Source organism: Mustela nivalis (genome assembly GCF_964662115.1).
Source record: "Mustela nivalis genome assembly, chromosome: 4".
NCBI classification, from domain to species: Eukaryota; Metazoa; Chordata; class Mammalia; order Carnivora; family Mustelidae; genus Mustela; species Mustela nivalis.
The window spans coordinates 152008554-152030283 of record NC_139023.1 but is presented as its reverse complement, the minus strand read 5'-3'; the positions used below and the strand labels follow the sequence as shown (position 1 = coordinate 152030283).

The 21730-nt window shown below is 48.4% G+C and overlaps 1 protein-coding gene across 6 annotated transcripts in view; it reads right to left on the bottom strand.

The window, feature by feature from the left end:
• Window positions 1–882: 882 nt before the first annotated feature.
• The window catches only part of GATA4 (GATA binding protein 4), an 82726-nt gene continuing 61878 nt past the window's right edge, over window positions 883–21730 (bottom strand). For 5 of the 6 annotated variants that reach the window (XM_082726925.1, XM_082726923.1, XM_082726924.1 and 2 more), the window contains 5 exons: window positions 11274–11443; window positions 9747–9872; window positions 5996–6083; window positions 4201–4349; window positions 883–2715 (listed from right to left, as the gene is read on the bottom strand). In XM_082726925.1, coding sequence (XP_082583051.1) covers window positions 2533–2715; window positions 4201–4349; window positions 5996–6083; window positions 9747–9872; window positions 11274–11443 — 716 coding nt within the window. In that variant the 3' untranslated portion in view covers window positions 883–2532. The remainder of the gene's footprint in view (window positions 2716–4200; window positions 4350–5995; window positions 6084–9746; window positions 9873–11273; window positions 11444–21730) is intronic. The other variant, XM_082726927.1, reaches the window with a different exon arrangement.

The window sequence follows — 21730 nt, the reverse complement described above, 5'->3', positions numbered from 1 at the left end:
AGTCATCCACTACACGTTCTTCTGGATTATACCTATGTTTATTTAGTAGGTTAACTGTTCCTTAGCAAATTTAAAAGCTTTTCTAATTTTGCATAAAATTTGATTGTCCTAAGTTTTTTTCCCCTTACCTGCTCAGAAATAATGGGGGTGCTCTGAAAAGCCAAGGCCACAGTTGCCCATGGGTTTGGCAAAAGCCAGGTGAGAGCAGCAGGCGGCCACCACGAATAGCTCTGAACGGGGACGGGTTTGCTTGTGTGGGTTCCATCCCACAGGTACTGAGTCAGAGGGTGGCCTCAGGCCCACTACCCCCACTCCTAGCCCACTTTTACAATGAAGTGATTAAGCCATTCTGTCGCCTAAGCAGGTGAAGACAAATGGATAAGGGACAAGTTTTCATCTCCCCTCTAGAAGCTGGTTTGGATCAAACCATAAAGAAGTGGACGAGGGCAAGAACAGGTTAGAGTGATCTTAAGCCAGGTGGGCTGGACAGACCACCACTCTGTGCTCTGCCTCACGCCCCACCCCCAACCCCGCTGGCCCTGAGGAAAGCTCTAGAAATGGCCCCCTTCATCAGGCAGCAACCGTTGGGTGAAAGGAACTTTAGTTAATAGCTGGCCCGACCCTCTGTTAGGAAACCAAAGCCTAGAGGTTACCGGGAAAGGTGGCAAACTAGTCAGTAGCAGGGCTGGGACGAGGGTTCTTTTCACTAGCCAGCGTCTCATAAAGAAATCCTGGCCAACTGCCATACATGAGTGAAGAGAGAACACGATTTTGTGCAGTCTGTGGGCAGATTGGCGAAGGGGCCTCTGTGACTCGGGACTACCTCGCAGAGGGCAGCATCGAGCCTCCCAGTAATGACCTCTGAGGGAGGAGAAGGAAGAGGAGTACAGATGAATTTATTAGTTAAATACTGATTTTACAGCCATTCCACCTTAAGACAATGTTAACAGGTTTGTGGGTTAGGAAGGTACATGAGGGTGGCCTTCACGGAAGAAAGCGATGTAAATGATGATTAAAACAGAATCTTGGTTTAAAAATATTCTCTGCTACAGCCAGGAGGATTTGGGGGTTGGGAGCTGGGCCTCTGGGGGGAGAATGTAGGAAGGCCACAGTCAGCTATAGCTCTGCTGCTGAGGAGGCCCAGCAGAGAGGAGTCTCTGTGAGGCCCAGCATCACGGGCAGGAACAGCAACATGGACAGAAGAAGGCCAATTCCAGAAGAGCACAGGGCCGGAGGCTCCCTCAGGGCCCACCCTCGGTGTCTTCTCTGTCATCGTCTTTCCATCTGAGTTCGGTTTTGTTGTGTTTCCTTTGATGTTGCAATATCCCAAGCTGTTTGATTCCCGGACAAGAGACTCAGACTTCCTGCCGAGGAAAGGAAGTGGGTGCTGGAGCTCCACACCCCTTGGATGAACTTGGCCTGCTGTCTGACCAAGAGGCACATCTCCAAGTACAAGAGAGCCAGAATCCATGGAAAGCCCCTGCCGGGCCCAGGGGCCGGCCCCAGCCCCAGGGAGACGGTGTCTACCAGACATGCTCTCCTGAAGGATCTCAAGTCTTAGATGAGTGTTTGTCAAACTTGCTTTAGCAGCAGAACCTTTTTGTACTTCCTCAGACCCTGACTGTGGGTGACAGGGAAGAAGGATTTGGGGCACAGCTGAGGGGGAGGCTGCTGTGGCTAGACTGCTGAGCTCCTGTTTCGCAGAGCGAGACACCTGTTCAAGCTGAAGGGAGAGCTGAATCACTCAGCAGTGGAGGGATTTTTATTTTCAGAGGCCTTGGGGGGTGAGGAGAAGGGACTGGAGGTTTGAGTCGAGAGCCAGGGAAAGGAACTTGGGAGAGGTGAAGTTGCCAAGGTGTCATTCGGCCAAGGCACACCTTGCAGTGGGTGAAGCAGCCCTCTCCTCCGTGTCCCCATGAAGCATTCAGTGGCATCGGAGCCACACCTGACGCTTCCTGGGTCAAGATTTGGTACTGAGGAATGCAGGGGTGTGCCAAGCCTCAAGGGGGAGTGCTGGACAGAGGCAGCAGCAGCCTGGGGCTTGTTGTATCCACACACATGTCAAACAGGTGCCCTGGTTCAGGCTGGACCAGAGGTCCCAGCGCCTAGCCCCCTCCACCAACCCTCAGAACCCCAGTGCTGGGAACACCATGGAAAAACCACCATCTCCAGCCACGGTGGTGAAAGGGTAGGGCAAAAGGACATCGAGTCCCCTACGGGGGAGGGGTGGGCTGGAAAACAACAGAGAAGTCTCTTAGTCCACAGAAGGGGCTTAAATGTGCTCATGGTAAAGGGTGGGTTCTTCCAGGTCAGAGTCTGGGTTCTTCCCAGGAGTCCACCCTTGAAAGGCATCTGATATAATCCAACACCCACTTCCCCTAACCAAACTGTCAATTTCAAGTTTCTTCCCAGTTGTTCTTCTGGAGTCATTCTCCAACAGAACGGGCTGGCTCCTGGGGCCCCAGAGCCTCATCTCTGCCGTCCTCCAAGTCCCAAGTCCATGCAGGAATCTGAGGAGGGAAGGAGGTGACATTATGCAGTGATTATGTCCCCATGACTGTCAGCCAAGGCCAGACTGTTCCAAGGGTCCTGCTTGGAGCTGGGCTGCGGTGACTGGCTGACAGAAGATGCGTAACCTTGTGGGGAGAGCTTCAGGGCCGAGAGGACCGGGTGGATGGAGGGCCCGTGGCTGGACATCGCACTGACTGAGAACGTCTGTAAGCAAAAAGTATAAGATGAGCTCAATGGGATCATTCCTCAGGACTCAGGATGGGGAGGGTTTGGGCCGGGGAGGGAGCCCCATGACACAGATGTCCCCAGGCTGGCTCCCCCGCCAGGGAAGGGATGAGGGGAGAGGACCCGAGGACAAGGTCAGGATAAGAAACCAAGCAGCACGTGTCTCGTTTTTCCAAAGCCCTGTGCCATGGGATGTGAAGGGTCTGTGTGATTCATTTGCTGCTTCTGAGCACTGGGACCCAGTAGAGGTGTGGATATTGGGGTTTCTCAGAAGTCTCTGATAGTTACATGAGACATTTTCCATGGTTTTATCACCATCGGATCTCCATACCCAGAAGGGGCTCCTGGCTCTCCTGGTTCTATGAGACCAGCTCCTTTACCTTGACAGTAAAAAGCTTTTTAGGATATAGCCTCCCTCAAGTGCACGTAGAGAACAGATCAGGACTAACAGGAAACAGTGACCAAGTGTGGGACTATCCTCATCCCAAACAGGGGAACCAAAGAGGGAAGGGGTTGGGGAGTAGGAATGCCATCATATTCGAAAGAGGGAAATGACAGTATTGCTGACCCATCTTCAGGACACACATTTGAGGCCGGAGCTGTAGCTGACCCTCATTAAATGGCACCCTGCCCATGACCTCCACACCAACCCTCCGTGCCCACCCACCCTGCCCCTTGTAGTTTCCACACCTTTGCCCATGCCAGGAGGGTCATCTTCCTTCCTCTCCCCCTGTTAAAATCTATCCATCCTGAGGCCCCTGGGTGGCTCAGTCATTAAGCATCTGCCTTCCACTCAGGTTATGATCCCAGAGTCCTGGGATCGAGTCCCGGCATCGGCATTGGGATTCCTGCTCAGTGGGGAGTCTGCTTCTCCCTCTGCCCCTCCCCCAGACTTGTGCTCTCTCATGCGCTTATTCTCGCTCTCTCAAATAAATAAATAAAATCTTAAAAAAACATCTATCCATCCTTCAAGGTGAAGGCCAAACCACCTCTCACTTAGGAGACAGCCTGCCCAGAAAGCCCATGTGCCACCTTATACAGCCCGCTACAGTCATATGGCCATCCCTCAAGGCACACAGCCTGACTCAGGTTGTGGGTTGTATCCCAATGTGTCCCTTCGCATTCCCTGTATCCAAAGGTCCCAGCATGGAGGAGCTACTCAACATTTGTGCGTCATAGCTGTGTGCCCAAATCATCCTAACTTGACCAGATGTATTAAAATAGACCCTCATAAAAAAAAATTAAAAATTAAAAAAAAATTAAAAATTAAAAAAAAATAATAGACCCTCATGCAGACAACCCCTAGCCTCAGTGGGGCCCCAAGGCCACCAAGCAGCTCCTGCTGCCACCTGCTGGGGCCCAGCTACAGCTCCCGTGTTCCAGTGCTGACCCAGCCACCTGGTCCTTGGAGGTATACCACTGTCCCACCCGCGGTCCTATACCCCAGCCTGGGGAAGGGGGTACCTGGGACATGGAGCTGCTGTGCCCGTAGTGGGACGACAGCCCGGGCTCTGTCTTGATGGGACGCATCTCTTCGCTGCTGCTGGTGGCTGCGTTGCTGGAGTTGCTGGAGGCGCTGCTGGCGGGAGGAAGGCTCTCACCACCCGAGGGACCTAGAATAAGGCCGAGTCAGGACACCCAGACCAGGGGCAGGGGCAAACAGATGGCAGTCCTTGGAGACAGCCAGGGTAGGTCCATGCTAACGGCGTTATTTATAGCTGCCAGGGAGGGAGGCAGGGTCCTTCATGAGTGCTGGGCAGCGGTTGTCAAATGGGACCCATGAAAATACCCGAATGTCAAGGGAACTTTCTCAAGGGACAGGCACACCACCCTGGATTCCAAACCCTTGAGACCACATTAGTCTCAGGATTCAAAAGTGTCTGGTATTAAAATCCATAACTGTATGTTCTATATGTTACATTCTATATGTTATATATGTTATATTCTATAACATAACTGTATGTTATAGAATGCTTTCCAGTGGTGCCGGAGGCAACATCCCTTAATGAAATACATTCACGGTTCTGCAGCAAAAGATGTGAATCTCCACACATGAGATAAATAAAGGCAATAAATAGTGGAATCTGTTCACATGAGGTTTTGCTGCCTAACCTGGCTCCCTGGATCTGGTATTTCGAAGATGGGGCTGTTCCCCTGAACTAAATGATTGCTCTCCCTGTCCCTGCAGCATATAAGGTGATGACGTTCCCCAGGACATGGTGCTGTACTTCTACGACAGTACGGATACAGGCAGAGAGGCAGAGGGCCACTGGGGTGAGACATGGAAAGTTTTAGTGAGACTTACTGCCCGAAGGGGTAAGTGCTGTGGAATTTGGGAAAGGAGAACTTTGGCTATGGTCTCAGCAGTGGAAAGGGGAAATCTATCTGTTTGTCATGCCTTAGATTAAAAGATAAAGTTCCCATCGGATCAGCTGATTTACTTTCTATGCAGTATTTTACTTTCTATGGCAGTATTTACTGATTTACTTTTCTATGCAGATTTACTTTCTATGGCAGTATTTCCCATGAAAACTTTAATTGGGTAGCAGTGTTGAAGAGGGAGCACTCTTGATAGAAACATGAGTCGTCCTCACTCTTCACCTAGAAACTGAGACGGTAAAGTGGTACCTGCGACAGAATATGGACCCGGAAGTGGGGTTTAATTCCAGGTCTACCCACGCACAGCTGTGTGACTCTAGCTAAGTTACTAACCTCTCTGCACCTCAGTTTGCTCAGGAGTAAAATGGGGATAATGAGTCATATGGGGAACTTTAAGGACCAATGAACTACTAATGGTGAAACAGCTTTCTAAAATGCTAGGCACTACATGATGTTAACTGTGCATTGGCTTACAAATCAAGGTTTACTAATGGGGTCCTGTTTTCCTAGATCCCAGTTATCTCAAGGAGAACATAAAGGAACCAAGCTCTTGAATGGCCAGCTGCAGCACAGAAGATGGAGCGAAAAGTAGTGTTCTTTTCTGTTTCTGGCCCCCAACTGGTCCAGCTGGACCACGAGTGCCTTTGCAACTGGCAGTCATCACGCACCTTGAATTGAGCCTGCTTTAAAAGCACCCCAGATGTTGCATGGTGATGCTACTTCTCCCTGAGTTATCATTCTGTCCTGAATAGTGGGGGCTGCACAATGCTCTCATGCCTCCCTAGCCTGGGCTGGCCCACCCAGCCAAGAAAACCTGGTTTTCACATACTCCGGGGGCTACGGAGTTAGTCATACAATTACACACAATTCTTTTCCTCACCTGCCGGTGTCTTAGATTTATTAAGATTCTTGGGCTTCCGTTTTCTGGTCTGAATCCCCTCTTTCCGCATTGCAAGAGGCCTTGGGACCTAGAGGGTTACAAGTCAATATATATGGTTTTCCACTTATACATGATCTGCTACAGTATTTAAACATGCACACACACTATGAGAAGGCAACATCTAAGCAATTCCTCTACCAACCTTGGGGCTGGGAATAGATAAGTCAGCCCCCGGCACACCTGGAGAAAGAAATCAAATATGTATTGAGCTCCTATACTACCTGCTGTGTTCCACTCACCTAGAGAAATAGAGGCGTAAAGACACCATTCCTTCCCTCCAGAGTTTCAGTTGACTGGGAAAGACAGACAAGCAGGAAACAACCAAACTCATAGGTGGTGTGGGAGAATGGAGAAGAAACACTAAACTGTGTTCCCAGCTGGGGAGGAGGGGAAGTGGTACATGACCATATTAATGAAGGCTTCACTCAGGAGGTGATGCCTAAGTTGTGAGAGGTCGGCAAGTAGACAAGGGGCAGGCATTTCAGGCAGCAGGAACAGTTTCTGCAAAAACCTTTAGTTTATCAGCAAAATCAGGACACGATGAAAAGGACAAGGGGGGTGCTATTAATAATTATGCCGAGAAAATAGGCAGACACTGGGCCAGCCCCCGTGAATTGAGAGTTCAAGTCACTCTACTTAGAGCAGTTCAGCACTGCATTAAGTCTGGTTGGAGCCAAATGTGGTCTTTCCGTGGGGAGCAACAAGAGATCATGTTGGGGAGACTGCCCTGTGGCCAGGTCCTGAGATAAACTGTCCATGGACAACACTTTTATTGCACTGACTTCTCATAAACAAGCAGTGACTGTCAAGTGTCATGCTCTTGAACCACGCACAGGTGCCTAGACAACAGTCTGGGGAAGAGAATTGTTAGATCATCTTTCAAGTATTTTTAAATAGCATGGCTTCCCCATATTTGGTTTCTTAGGCCAGGTCAACCAAATCTTTTAACTCCTGGTCTGTGCTTGTCTCCTGGATGGGACTCATAAAGGCTATGCCTGAAAGACTGAATGAAAAGTAATTACCCACTTCAGAGATTAAACATGGAATGGTTAAGGGGTGCCTGGGTGGCTCAGTGGGTTAAAGCCTCTGCCTTCGGCTCAGGTCATGATCCCAGGGTCCTGGGATGGAGCGCCACATCCATCGGGCTCTCTGCTCAGCAGGGAGTCTGCTTCCTCCTCTCTCTCTCTGCCTGCCTCTCTTCCTACTTGTGATCTCTGTCAAATAAATAAATAAAACCTTAAAAAAAAAATGGAATGGTTAAGAGAATTACTGCCGGTTAGGTGAACCTGAACCTGCCTCCTGGTCAACTGAGAGCTGGATCCAACAGTATTCCCACCTTTAGAGGAAAGTGTCCTCTCTTCTCTCTAGCACCCCACCCTGACTTTGGCCCACTTGAAGCCCATCCTGACCTCAGAAGAATATAGCCCTCATGTTTATCCCCACCAACCTCAATACTTTTAAAAAAAATTGTGTAAAATACACATAACATAAAATCTATCATCTCAACTCTTTCTAGTAGTGTTAAGGATATTCACAATGTCATACAACCATCACCTCTGTCTCTCTCCAGATCATTTCTCATCTTGAAAACTGAAACTCTGTCCTCATTAAACACAAACTTGCTATTTCCCCGTCTGCCAGCCCCTGGCAGCCCTTATTCTACTTTCTGTCTCTATGAGTTTGATTAGTCTGGGTACCTCGTGGAAGTAGAATCACATGAAACTTGTCCGTTTGTGACTGACTTCTTTCACTTAGCATGATGACTTCAAGGTTCATCCACCTGGTACTGTGTACCCGGACATATGTCCCTTTAAAGGCTGACTGGTAATCCATTGCATGGACAGACCACATTGTGCTTACCCAACTGTGGACACTTGGGTTGCTTTCACCTTTGGCTATTGTGAATAATGCTACTGTGGGCATGAGGACATGCACAGCTGTTCAAGGCTCTGCTTTCCATTCTTTTTGGATCTATACCCAGAAGTGGGATTGCAGGGTCATATGCTAATTCTATTTTTTAATTTTTTAGGACAAAATCTTTTTAATACCTGCATAATATTCCTTTCCCCATTTCTTCTACCATTCCCCTATTGAAGAACATGAGTTTCTTCAACCATTTCCCTACTGAAGGTGTTTTCCCTCCATTCTCTCTATCACAGTGACTCAACAAACATCCTTGATAAACTTTTCTGCAGAAAGAAGTATATTTTCTTATGACTGGTCTTAACTATATTTTGGCTATTTTTTTCTTTCTCGCTAACAAGAAAACATGGTACACATCTCATGATGAGCACTGAATAACGTACAGAACTGTTGGATCACTGGGGCACCTGGGTGGTGCAGTGGGTTAAGTGTCTGACTCTTGGTTTTGGCTCAAGTCATGACCTCAGGGTTGTGAGATTGAGCCCTGTGTTGGCGCAGGCTCCCTGCCCAGCACAGGGTCTGCTTTAATACTCTCTCCCTTTCCCTCTACCCCTCCTCTCCCTCAAATAAACTAAAAAAAACCCAAACCTGTTGAATCACTATACTGCACACCTGAAACTAAAATAGTACCATATGTTAACTACACTGGAATTAAAACTAAAAAACTAATTTAAAAAAAAGAAAGAAAACTAATTTAAAAAAAAGAAAGAAAACATCCCTCCGTTATCAATCCTGTCCTATGGGGCAACTGGAGGACCGGCCTCTTATGTTTCTTACACTTGAAAACATCTGCCAACATGTACGCACACATACAGATCTACACATGTATGTACATGTGTGCACATCCATGCATCCATCTGTATCTGTCTGTGTTTAACACACCCACACCCCCATAGTATGGGAGCATAGTATGTATATTACTTTGCAGTATGCTTTTTTGTTACTCCAAGTCAAGATACATGGCTCTAATTTGGTATTTCTTTAAATTTCTGTACAATATTCCCCAACATAGTATTGCCGCAATCTAATCAACCATTCCTTTATGAGGCTTTAAGATGGTTTCTAGATTTTGCCAGTACAAATACTGCAGCAGCCAACAGTTCAAACATCATTACATACTGATTCTTTTATTGTTTTACAGGCCAGTTTCCCAAAGGCAGAGCTGCTGGTCAAAAGATACATGTGTTTTTTATCCTTAATAAGTACTGCCAGGGACACCTGGGTGGCTCAGTTCATGGGCATCAGACTCCTGATTTCTGCTCAGGTCATGATCTCAGGGTCCTGGGATCAAGCACCACATTGGGCTCCTTGCTCAGCAGGAGAGTCTGCTTCTCCCTCTCCCTCTGTCTGCCACTCCCCCTGCTTGAGTGTTCTCTGTCTGTGTGTGTCTGTCAAATAAGCAAAATCTTAAAAAAAAAAAGTTACTTTGAGGGAAATTTCCCCATGAACACTTGCAGTAAGAGTCACATGCCAATCAATTCCATAAGAGAGCAATCCTCCAAATCTACACCAGCCTTTGACCACGCCGGCTCCAGAGCTCGGACTCCCAGCTTCTAGGAATGTGGGAGTAAATGTCTGTTGTATACAGGCCACTGGGTCTGCGGTGCTTTATGGCAGCCCACACGGTCCAAGACAGCCGGTAAGTTTCCTTCCAAATCTCAGTGTCTTGGCAACAATGACGTCATGACTGCAAGTGGGAGGACCAGTGAGAGCTAGGGGATGGGACCCCCAGTGCGGCTGGGGGGCGGGGGCGGGGTGGGCTACTCACGCCGTGGAGCTTCATGTAGAGGCCGCAGGCATTGCACACCGGCTCACCCTCAGCGTTGCGGCGCCACAGCGTGGTGGTGGTGGTCTGGCAGTTGGCACAGGACAGGCCCACCCGGCGGGAAGCCGACTGCAACAGAGAAGCAGACCCTTCATGTCCAAGCGGAAGGCCCACTGCTGCTTTTACGTCAGGGGGAGCCCCGAGGGGCTGTCCCGCCCTGAGTGGGTGGCGAGGTCATCAAGCAGAGCCCTGAAGAACCTCCGAGCAGCTGAAGGACCGGTTTCTCCCCTCACGTTAGCTCCTCCTGGCTGGGAGCGGGGCAGAACAGGGACTTCAGCGGCAGGAGGACAGTGAATTCTAACCCTCACTGGCATTAGTGGCATATCAGTCATTCCTCAGGCAGGGCCCTGAGGCAGAAAAGCTTTCCTCAAAAGTAGAATAAATGTGAGGAAGAATTACTGCATTCAAGTGTCATCAGGGGCTGGATGGGCCTTGGGACCCCAAGAAAGTTAACCATCAGGGCTTAACCCCTTTATTCCTCCCTCCCTAATATACATGAAGCCTAGCTTGTGTTGGCCCAAATCAAATTATACTAGAAAAGACCACAGAGCCAAGAACCAAAAACCCCATTACAAACCTTCCCAGCCGTAGGGCCCAGCACACCCTGCTTAATCTCCCCCTGTGCTTTGGGTTTTATTAACTCCTCAGCTGAAAACAGGGTAAGGAAGACTTCCCCTTCCTTGTGGGGTTGATGTGAAAACAGGAGATGTCCAAGGCAAGGCTGGACTGGGAACCAGGAAGCCCGGACTCTGGTTCCAGATGGGAGACTCGGTATTCCTGTGACCGTGGGCGAGGCTGTTGGCTGTGGTGAGCCTCACTTTTCACTTCTGCATAACGAAGGGCTTAAACTAGACGGTCTGGAACATCCTAGCTGCTGAAGCTAACTCTAAAGATATCAGAAATTACTGCGTTGCCACCCACCCACACCTTCTTTTTTAAAGATGACTTGAGGGGCACCTGGGGGGCTCAGTCGGTTAAGTTTCTGCCTATGGCTCAGGTCACGATCCCGGAATCCCAAGATCAAGCCCTGCCTTGTGGGGCTCCCTGCTCAGCGGGGTGTCTGCTCCTCCCTCTCCCTCTGCTCCTCCCCCTGCTTGTGCTCAATCTCTCTCAAATAAATAAATAAAATCTTTTGTAAAAACTTAAGTCCAGGGGCGCCTGGGTGGCTCAGTGGGTTAAGCCGCTGCCTTCGGCTCAGGTCATGATCTCGGGGCCCTGGGATCGAGTCCCGCATCGGGCTCTCTGCTCAGCAGGGAGCCTGCTTCCTCCTTCTCTCTGCCTGCCTCTCTGCCTACTTGTGATCTCTCTCTGTCAAATACATAAATAAAATCTTTAAACAAACAAACAAACAAACAAACTTAAGTCCAAAGTTCAGACCCTGGGAATTTCCCACCAAGCGTGAGCCCCGACGCCAGGTGCCAAGAGAGGGAATGACTAGGGGACTTGAGCCTAGTTGGGGTCCGTGCTTACCAGCCGGCGCTGGGGCTTGATCAGGGGCCGGTTGATGCCATTCATCTTGTGGTAGAGGCCGCAGGCGTTGCAGAGGTAATGCCCCGTCCCGTCGCGCCTCCAGAGCGGGGTGGACATGGCCCCACAGTTGACACACTCCCTGCCTTCCGAGAAGTCATCAAACATATCTACTGGGTGGAAAAGAAGATGGAGGATTAATTCTTTCTGTTTGTGCCCAGAAAACTTGACATCGGAGAATCCAGAGGCCGAGGACATGATGCCCTCTCCTTGCAAGGAGTACAAGGAGGATCAGGTTGGGAGGGGGGGCTCCATTTTCTGGGCTCGGACCTCAAGCACTGGAGGCTCAGCTCCCAGGACTGTCAGGGGAAGTAGACAGTTGTACTCTGGGCATCGCGGGCAGTCGCAGCAAGGCTCTCCCTGGTCACGAGGAAAGGAAGACTCAGCCAGCGACCACCAGCAGCCTGCATTTTTGTCCCTCTCTCTCCTTCAGAGCCCCTAGCCCTGAGGTTCTCACCCAACACTGAATTCCACCCAGACCTTTCTCCTCTCTTTTTTCCCTTCAAAATTCAGATTCCTTTTCGCTTTCAATAAAAATATTTTATTTTATTTTAATTATTAAAAAACAAACAAACAAAAAAGATTTGCTCCATAAAATTTAGAAATTAAAATGTGTAAAGAAAATACAAATGGGGGCGCCTGGGTGGCTCAGGCATGAAGCCTCTGCCTTGGGCTCAGGTCATGATCCCAGGGTCCTGGGATCAAGCCCCACCTCAGGCTCTCTGCTCAGCGGGAAGGCTGCTTCTCCCTCTCCCACTCCCCCTGCTTCTGTTCCCTCTCTTGCTGTGTTTCTCTCTGTCAAATTAAAAAAAAAAAAAAAGAAAATATAAATGATATGTAATCCTCTGATTCCAAGATCACCAGTGTTATTAACCTTTTGTTCTATTCTAACCTTTGCAATACTTCATGTCTTGACACATACTTTGCCTAGTCGAGGTCAAGCTACATAATTTTGAGCCTATTTATTTCACATGATACCAAGGTATTTTTCCCAAATTAGAAATTTTTCATCAACTCATTTCAGCATAGTACGGAATCCCATCATACCAATGTGCCATCCTTCATTATCATTAAACTTTTATTTAATCTCTACCCAGTTTCTGCTCATTTTTGTGTACAATTCTTAGCATTTCTGCCTATTCCTTAGTAATTCTACTCCTAGGGGAGTCTCCTAAGGAATTAACCAAAGGGACTACATTTTTGGAAAGTTTTCAAAATTTTCAAACTTCCCTGCAAAAAAGGCTGTGATTCATTTTCACTCATTTTTGTCATTTCAGTGCATCTGTATGATATGCTGTATCAGAGTTTGACAGATTTTCCTGCTTCTTGGTCCATAAAATATAGGTCCATATTGCAAGCAACAGTGACTTAGGGTCACTCACTTCCCTGGGCACACTGCCACCACTCTCAGTCTCCTACACTCACTCACCCCCCAAACTCTATTGTCCAGGTCTACTGAGTTTTACAATTGACAAATTTCACTCATGCCCATTGCAGTTTCCCTGCTGAGATAGGCTGGGCCAGGTTTCTTATTCCGTATGATCTGTACAAAGCCTGGCTCAGAAGTTCCAGAAATCTCCCTGACTCCATATACACCGCTTCCTATTTTGAAGAATATTTTATATTCCACCCATATTTTCTGTCCCTAAATGCAGCTACCCTGGAATTTGGACCGTTCTTGTCCTACTACCAGAGGCAAGAGTGGATTCCTCTCTCACAACAGTGCGGGGGATACTTGGAGAGGAGGGGTTTTAAGAGCTCTCCCTCCACCAGGACCCAGCACTGGATTTTAAGGTCACACATTCTCCTAGTACTGTGGCCCAGTTACTTGCTGTAAGGGAACGTGGGCTGAAGAAGAGGATGGTGGGGGGCCCTCCCTCAACTCTGGGTACACAAACAGTCATTTGCACCTGCAAACAAGTAGCTGTGTGTCCACACCGAGTCAACAATGTGCAGGTGTGAGGGGCTATTTGTTCAGGCCAGGGAGCTGAGCACACACCGGTCACAAGAGAGGCTATTTTTGCACCTGGGTCACACTGAGAACGCTCCAGCAAGGTCACCTGCTTTCAGAGCCGCATACAAAACAAGTCCCGTCCGAGTTTGCTGCTCTGAGCCAGGGTGAGGCAAGGAATGAGCCCGCACACCACCCTTGCCACCATCATAGCCACCTCCACCTCCAAACCCGCAAGTGCTGCCTTTGCCGGGAGCCAGTCAACCCTGTTCACCGGGAGTTCACAGAAGGACCTTAGAGCAAGGAGAGGCACTTACTTGCAAGGTCGTCCTTTGGATGGGTGTTTGCAATGAACACTAGATGGCACTCCAGCCTCAAAATTAAACCAATACATGGTCTTCCAGCCTAAATCGTGCTTGGGGATGGAGGACTGTTTTAGATCATTTTCCCAGGCCAAAGCTAATGCAACCCTCCTGTTCCGTTGGGTTTTTGTTTGTTTGTTTGTTTGGTTGGTTGGTTGGTTGGTTGGCTGGTTGGTTTTGTTTCTGTTTTTTTTAATTATGGAAAGGTTTAAACACACTCAAAAGTGGACAGGATGAACTCTTATTTAATCATCCTCCAGTCTCCAACAATTTGTGGCCAGTCTTTTCCCATGAATCTCTCCACCCTCTTTCCTCCGTCCTGAATAACTGAAGAAAACCCCAGACGCTCTACCATTTCATTCATAAATATTCCAGTATGTAGATCTCACAGATAAAGAATCACACTCTCCTCCTCTTAAAGATAGCAAACCAGGGGTCGCTGGGTGGCTCAGCCGGTCACGCATCTGCCTCTTGGGGTCCTGGAATCAAGCCCCGCATTGGGCTCCCTGCTCAGTGGGGAGTCTGCTTCTCCCTCTGCCCCTCCTCCCTGCTCATGCTCTCTCTTAAGTCTCAAATAAATTAATAAAACCTTTTTGAAAATACCTTTAAAAAAGAGAGAGACAAATCAGCGTCTTTCCCATGTTCTGGTTTATCTCAAGAAGACCCTAGAGACAAAAACCTCATAATCTGGTCCTCTTTTAAAGGGGAGAGCTCCTCTTCTCTTCACACTTCTGGTTTTATATGCAGGGGCAGAATCTCATCGAAGAAGCCATCCTGGCAATTACAGGTTTCTCTGCTACTTACTGGCCTTATTGAAACCCCGACACAAAGGTTTGCCTTAGAAACTCCTTCACACTTGCCTCACAGAATAGGTTACATTCAAGGCAATTATTTTACTGGCCAGGAAAAGGCCCTGGAGGTTGGCAAATATGTATTTGTCACTAACAAATATTTACTGAGCATCTGCTATTTAAGCACTCTGATAGATGTCCCAAAAGCTAAGAGGGAAACTTATTCTCAGAAGGCTAATAACCGAGTTGGGCAAATTGGGCCAAAATACCAATAATGAGTTAATAATAAGGCTCAACTCATTTTCAGAACCCACCTTAACCAAGCTGGGATTTGTATGGCAGATGTTTCTTGTCTAGGGTGGGAAGTGCAGAAGTCAGACCCATATTAAAGGGTCTGCTGTGAATGACAGTAGCCAAAGGAAAAAATGGGATAGGAGGTCAAGGCCATGGTTCCTCAAGGCACCCTGTCAGATGTACCCAGTCTCTCTATAGTCAAATACCCCTCCAAATCTACAGAAGTTTCCATGTTTTCTATCAGAAAGGCTTGCCATCCAACCTACTCAACAACATGTTACAGAAGTTTAAATGATTATTACGAAGACACGGTAACAATCGAGGAAAATGTTTAACCCTCACCTTAAATGAAAAGGGCAACGCATAAACTGCTAGGCCCACCCTGATAGCAGCTAAGGCCCCCAGGGAGGAGGGGGTTTTTGGTAGACTAGCTATTATAAAGTGGTCTTTTCTTTCTTAAAAATGCCATTCTGGAATGCCATAGTTGCCTCTTTTAAAAAAAAAAAAAAATCTGATAAAAAATTAAAACAAAAACAAATACTTTTGATCACCTTAAGCAGCTCCCAGTCCACTATGGGGAGACTATTTTCCTCTTTTGCATCACACACATACACCCCTACCCTGGACAGAAGAAAGGGGAGTACAAACCCTGCTGCTTAGCAGCCAGGCTGCCAGAAGTGGGAGGTAATAGGCAGTGAGCCCCAGCGGCAGGAACATCTCCCCGTGTGAACCCTGGTAACCATCATCTCTTATGCCTTCATTAGAAACATGCTGGGTGGAGCTTCCCAAAGGGCAAGTGGGCAGGGGCCCCGAAACAAGTTTCTCTGCCTGATTTCTAAGGGTGCAGCTGTGACCTTCACTTATGAAAGCCCTACCTTTCCAGTGCTGGGCATCATAGGAATGGGTCCAGCCACTTAGAAGGCAGTGGGAACCCGACTCTCTCGGAAATGGGTCAGCATTACCCCATCTCCGAGGACAGACTTGTAATAATAGTTGTAAAGTACTTTGCAAATAAGAGGAAAAACTCGCAACAATGGCTGTAAAGTGCTTTGTAAACACCAAATGAGATAACAGTGATGGATTATTGTTAGGTTTGGAGGGGTGGAGAGGGAGTTGGAAGACCCAGGACAAATCTTGGTGCTGGGTTTTTGCAGGGGGAGGGGATAGATAAAAGAGCTAGGAGATTGGGGAATCTGACCTTCCCGCAAAGCAAAGCACAGGGTGGGGGCCATGCGGGCTCAGAATGTAAATTGTGTACCACTCTCAGACCTGGCCAACTTGGAGACTTGCAGAAGAGAAGGAATGGCAGCACACGGCTGACAGCGTATCCCTGTGAGGCCACAAGGCTGCTGCTCATGGGAAGTTGTAATGTATGACATTTAGCGATCAGACACACAAAGTGAACTGAAAATGGGGATCAAACACCTCACCTCCATCCATGAGCCACTTAGGAAAACACTGTTTTTAAAGAAGGAAGCAAACACAGCCTGATTTCTGAGGCATCCGATTTCGTAGGGACGTTCCTAAGAATTATGGCAGATTACTTCTACCCAAGTGCCTGCAAAGAAAAATGTGGGCCAGGAGGTTGAAGGATCCCACCCCTGACTTCCCCACAGAGAAGTGACGCAATCAAAGGCAAGACTCCGACCTCTCCCCTGACCTGCTCCATCCATCTTGGGGAACCCACCCACAGGCAGGGCTAACAAGCAAGTCAGGGCAGGGGAAGGAGGAGTTCGGCTGCCTCCATTTTGACCTCAAACTTTTCAGGTGGGTTCTTTTCTCCAGCCTGTCTCTGGGCTCAGACGGAAGACCTGAAGGGCAAAGCATCCCATGCTGGGAATCAAAACTAGCCCCTTTCATAAGGAGGACTACCCCCAGGCCAGCAAGATCCTGACCCTGACGGTGCCGGGACAATGATGCTTTGACTCTCCCTGTCCCCTTGCACGCACCCACCCATGGTGGCCCCCTCCCCATTTTCCTTACCTAAACCTGAGAGTATTTTCTGAGCCTTTGAGACAGTCTTTGAGATGCCAGTCCACTGTTTCCTGCTGTCAGCCTCACCAAAATAAATGCCCTTCTGTTTTACCACCACTCCATCTCTCTGCCTTTGGATTCTGTCTGTGGGGCGTGGCTGGACCTGGTCTGTGAGGGAAGGGGGGGGGGGGCTAGAGCAAAGGTACAAGAGCACCCCTGCGCCCCGGCTACACTGGGAGAAGGAAAGGAGGATGAGGGAGAGGAGAAACGGAGGAGAAAGAAGGGAAAGGAGTCAGAGGCCAGGGTCATGCTTAGCAACATCTGCTGGGCACTGCCTGAAAGCTGGATTTGTCTCTCAACCGCTGGACCTTGCCAATGTGAGTGCCAACCCACCGGGTGGGTGCCACAGAGCCCAGCTCTGCTCAGTCATGGAGGCGCCCCTCGGGCCTTCTGTCTTCTGAGGGGCTTGCTCTCACTAGGGAAAGCTCCACCTTCACCCTTCACCCTCCTGACACTACCTGACCTCAGGCCCTTCACTATTTCTGGGGGGGCCCTGAAGCCCCAACATCTGTCATGTGTCTGCTCTCCTTGCCCCTGCAGCAAGGGCTGGGCACAGAGATATATCAGAAAAACTGGGGCAAACATCCCTGCTCCAAGTTGTTTTGGTCTAGCTGGGGATACACAACTCGAAACAAAAAATTACATGAAATGTGACAGAAGCAATGGCTCCTGGGGTCCACCACGTACCCCCACTCCTCCACCCTTGGCTGCACACCTTCCGCTGCCCAAGACCATGCTACGACCTATCTGGGGAGGTAAGACACATAAACACAATGGAAACTGCCCATGCTCTGGGCAGCTAGCTATTCAAGGCTATGAAACAGAGGCCAGAGGGGATGCAAGGCCTGGGCAGTGAAAGGGGAGGTACCTGCCCAGAGACCTCCCCAGAGCCAAAGGGGCTTCAGGATCAAAGTCCCGAGCCCCACCCACATGTCCCTTGCTGAACCCCAGCCCCATGTCCCATCCAAAGTTCACCAGAGATTGTGCGTGGATTTCCTGACAACCCTGGCTCTGTCCTCAGGCCGGCGCCTGGGGCTGGGGCACAAGGAGCAAACAAATCCTGAGGTTTTTCTGGCAGCCTGAGCCTTTGGTCTTCTGGGCTTTGTCAGGCCTGGCCTGTGACAGGGGCTGCCAAGGAGAAGGCGGACACAACTCAGGCAGCGTCTGGGCTGGCAAGGATCAGTGCACCTAATCTGAAAGCTCTTGCAGCCACTGAACAGCAGCGGCTCCTGCCAGGCCTGGCCAGAGTGGCCCAGCCCGGAGCCCATGGCCTCTGCTTCCAGGTGCTAAGGGACAAAATGGCAGCGCCTCATGGAGATTATCCATTCCATTCTGACCGCGGTGCCATGAGATGCAGAACATTTTTAGTATCTTACAATCAAGAAACAGACAATGATCTATATGAAACATGGAGCATGCTATATTTCTTAATAGTCACTGAATAATACGAGAGACCTTTAAACTTTTCTCCAGGTGAATATTGTCATTGTAATGGAAATAAACTTTCACCTTTACACACACATGTGCATGCACACACACACATGCATGCACACAAACAAAAAATACTGGCATTCATCTAGGAGCCCAGCTTCAAGCTTGGAAGGAAAGTTAAAGCATGAGACTCAGGTTTAAAAAAAAAAACCCACCCACAAAGAAGCACGAACATTTTGAGAGGAAGGAAAAAGCACCAAAACCAAGAAGGGAGGAAGAGAGAAAAAAAGAAAGCAAAAGGAGGAAGTAAAAGAACAAATGAGACTGGAAAGAAACATTTACAGCCCCTTGCCAAGAACTGATAGCCCCTAACACGCGAAGAGAACTAACAAATTATAAGGGAACGATGAGACGAAGGCTCCAATCTGTGACTAGAGCCCCATCCCTGAAGGGACTATGGAAAGAGTCAGCCATTTGTCTTTCGTTTCTGTGACCAACTGCCCCTCCCTTGCAGATCTACTAAGCCCCCGATTATCTGTCCCCAGTCCTATGTGGTCTACACTCCTAGCAGGGGCAGAGTGGGAACCTGGGCCAGAGAGCAGGCAATGAAGAACGTTAATGTGGTTAACGTGGCTCAGAGAAGATCCTGCTGAATCAACAGCACAGCTAGAATTGCAAACCCACACTCACTGACTGGTCTCTTAACCATGGGCCCAGAATCCCACGAGCTCCAGCTCCTGACTTCACCATCCTGTTGGGGACACAATCCTTTCCCCCAGCAGCAGTGTCAACATGAACAGTCCAAAAATCGGAATGTGGAAGAAAGTTAAAGGTCACAATATCACATGCTAGCAGCAGGGGCTCAAAAAGTCCAGGACCAGGTGCTCTGTTTTCCCAACTCATCTGATCACAGAAGCATCTGAAGGCACATCTGTTTCAATGCTCTTCAGCACACCAAATTAGGAAATGCTCCCTAGCCTTCATTTTTGTGATTAGATTTTGAGACCTTCAAGAATCCCTATATGTGAGACTAGAATTATAGCATAAAGATTTCCCCACAAAGTGCAGGGTCACTCTCTAGCCCCAGAAGAAATTTCTTGGTGTTGTACTATTTGAAGTTGATCCTCAGTGATGACTGGGTCCTGGGCCTTTGGCATTGTTCAAAATTAAATCCATTCATGACAGAGACTGCCACATTGCTATTGAAAGTTCTATGGTGGGGGCGCCTGGGTGGCTCAGTGGGTTAAAGCCTCTGCCTTTGGCCCCGGCCCTGATCCCAGGGTCCTGGGATCCAGCCCCGCATCAGGCTCTCTGCTCAGCGGGGAGCCTGCTTCCTTCTCTCTCTCTCTCTCTCTCTCTCTCTCTCTGCCTGCTTGTGATCTCTGTCTGTCAAATAAATAAATAAAATCTTTTTAAAAAAAAAAAAAAGCTCTATGGTGTTAGGGACTGACATATGACTTCATTTGCCAGATCTGGAAATTAAACCCTCATACACTCCCAGGAGAGGGTGTCCATGGTCCCTTCTCACTGTGATCCATGAGGTGGGATACCATCTTTAAAGGAGCCCAATGAACAAAGCAAAGAAGGGAATACTCAAAGATTGTGTTGTAATTCCTATTTGTAAAACTTTCCCTAATGTTGTTACTTTGTCCTTCTAACACTGTTTTGCCCAGTTGTCTCCTCTGGGCTTCTCTCTCTGGGCTTCACTCTCCCTGCTTCCTGCCCATTGCCATCCAGTGGATGAGAAGTCTAGAGTCCTCCCTGTGGGACCTCGGGAAGAGGCCCATGGAGTGTGAGCTAAGACCAGTTAGCGTGCAAGAGCCTGAGTCTCCACAGGCTGCTGTGTCCAGTGGGTACCCAGTCCTGATGCCCGCCCCACACACCAACCCTCTTAAATCTGGAACCACTGGCTTGCCTCTTTTCTGCCAGGTCTGACTAGGATGCCACATCATTCGTCCTCCAGAATGGGACACTTCTGAGGGAGAGGAGCTGATAAGTAATTACTCTGGGACAACAAATTTAAAATCAGGATGTGTGGCCCGTCTCAGCAGATTGCTGGCTGTGAGACCATCTCACTTATTCCCTCTGTAGTCCCTGCACTCATTTCTCCCCAGTGTCACCGAGTGACTTATCACTGGGCTGATTTACTGCCTCCCACAAAGGGTGCATGCAGAATGCAAGGAAAGAGGTGTGTAAAATACTCAAAATGCTGGGCTCCCTAGTTGGCTGCTGATATCTCACAGCTCCAAGGGTTCTGGTTTGCTTCAGCTCCCTGGGTCTGGCCTTAGGCTCAGCTCCAGCCAAGAGTGGGCTGAGTGGGCATCAGCAATTGAAAACGTCTGCCACTTTTTGGAATCTGGGTACTGAGCCCAAACTGTACCCTCCCTTCCCTTCTTCATTGGCTATGGCCATCGGTTAGCTCTGAACATCCCCTAATCATTGGTCCCCTTGGGCTGACTCATCTCCATTAAACTCTAAGTCTCCTGGAGGGCAGGTGGCCCAGGGTCTTAAAAACTGGAAGTGATGTTTGGGTGATTTCATGAACATTCAAGGGAAAAAACCAAGGTCCAGAGAAGGTGAGTGACTCACGTGAGATTGAGATTCCAGAACATTCTGTGACCTGATCCTTGCCCTCCCCAGCACCACACCACTCTTACGCTGATTCACTCTATCTGCAGCACTGGGCATACAGCAGAAACCAGTGCACATTGACCGATCAGATTTCAAGAAAATCCAGCATCCTGAAGTCTCTAACAAGACAGCAATAATGCTATAAATCTAAGGCTCTGCCTGACAGTCTGGTTGTACTCCTGGACACACGTAATAACTCAACTGAGGTAAATACACAGGGTCAGAGGTTCTCATATGTATATAATGTGTGTCTATATAATTATATAACAGATGGATGGGTAGATACAGAAAAGAACTCCGTGAAACTGTTCTAATAATACCCTGGATCACACCAAAGGCACCCCCCAACAAAAGACAGAGGGAAATGTTTATTTTTAAGATGTTCATGGCACAAAACTGGTAACAACCCCAAGGTCCATGGATAGGGAAGTGAGTAAGAAAACTGAGATGCAGTAAAAAGAAAAAAAAAATAGGAAAATTTGAGTTGATTTTTAAAATGACAATACATAAGATTTCTTCTTCCCATAACACAGTTTAAATTCATTAATGAAGCAATTAATAAATAAGCATCTGTGTATCTGGGGGGGGGGGCACAGGAGGCACTGGGAACAGCAGGGCAAAGATCCAGAGCCTGGGGGGAAATGGACAGTTAACAATAACACCAAGAGACCACTGAGTGTGTGGTTCCATTTCTACGAAATATCCAGAATGGGCAAATCCACACACAGGACATAGATAGTGGTTGCCAGGGGCAGTGGGGAGAGGGAATGGCAGTGACTGTTACTAGGTACGAGGTTCTCTTTGGACTGTTGAAAATGGTCTACAATTGCTTGGGAGATAAATGCACAACTCTTGAATACACTAAAATCCCCTGCATAGTACACTTTTCATTTTATTTTTTAAGTA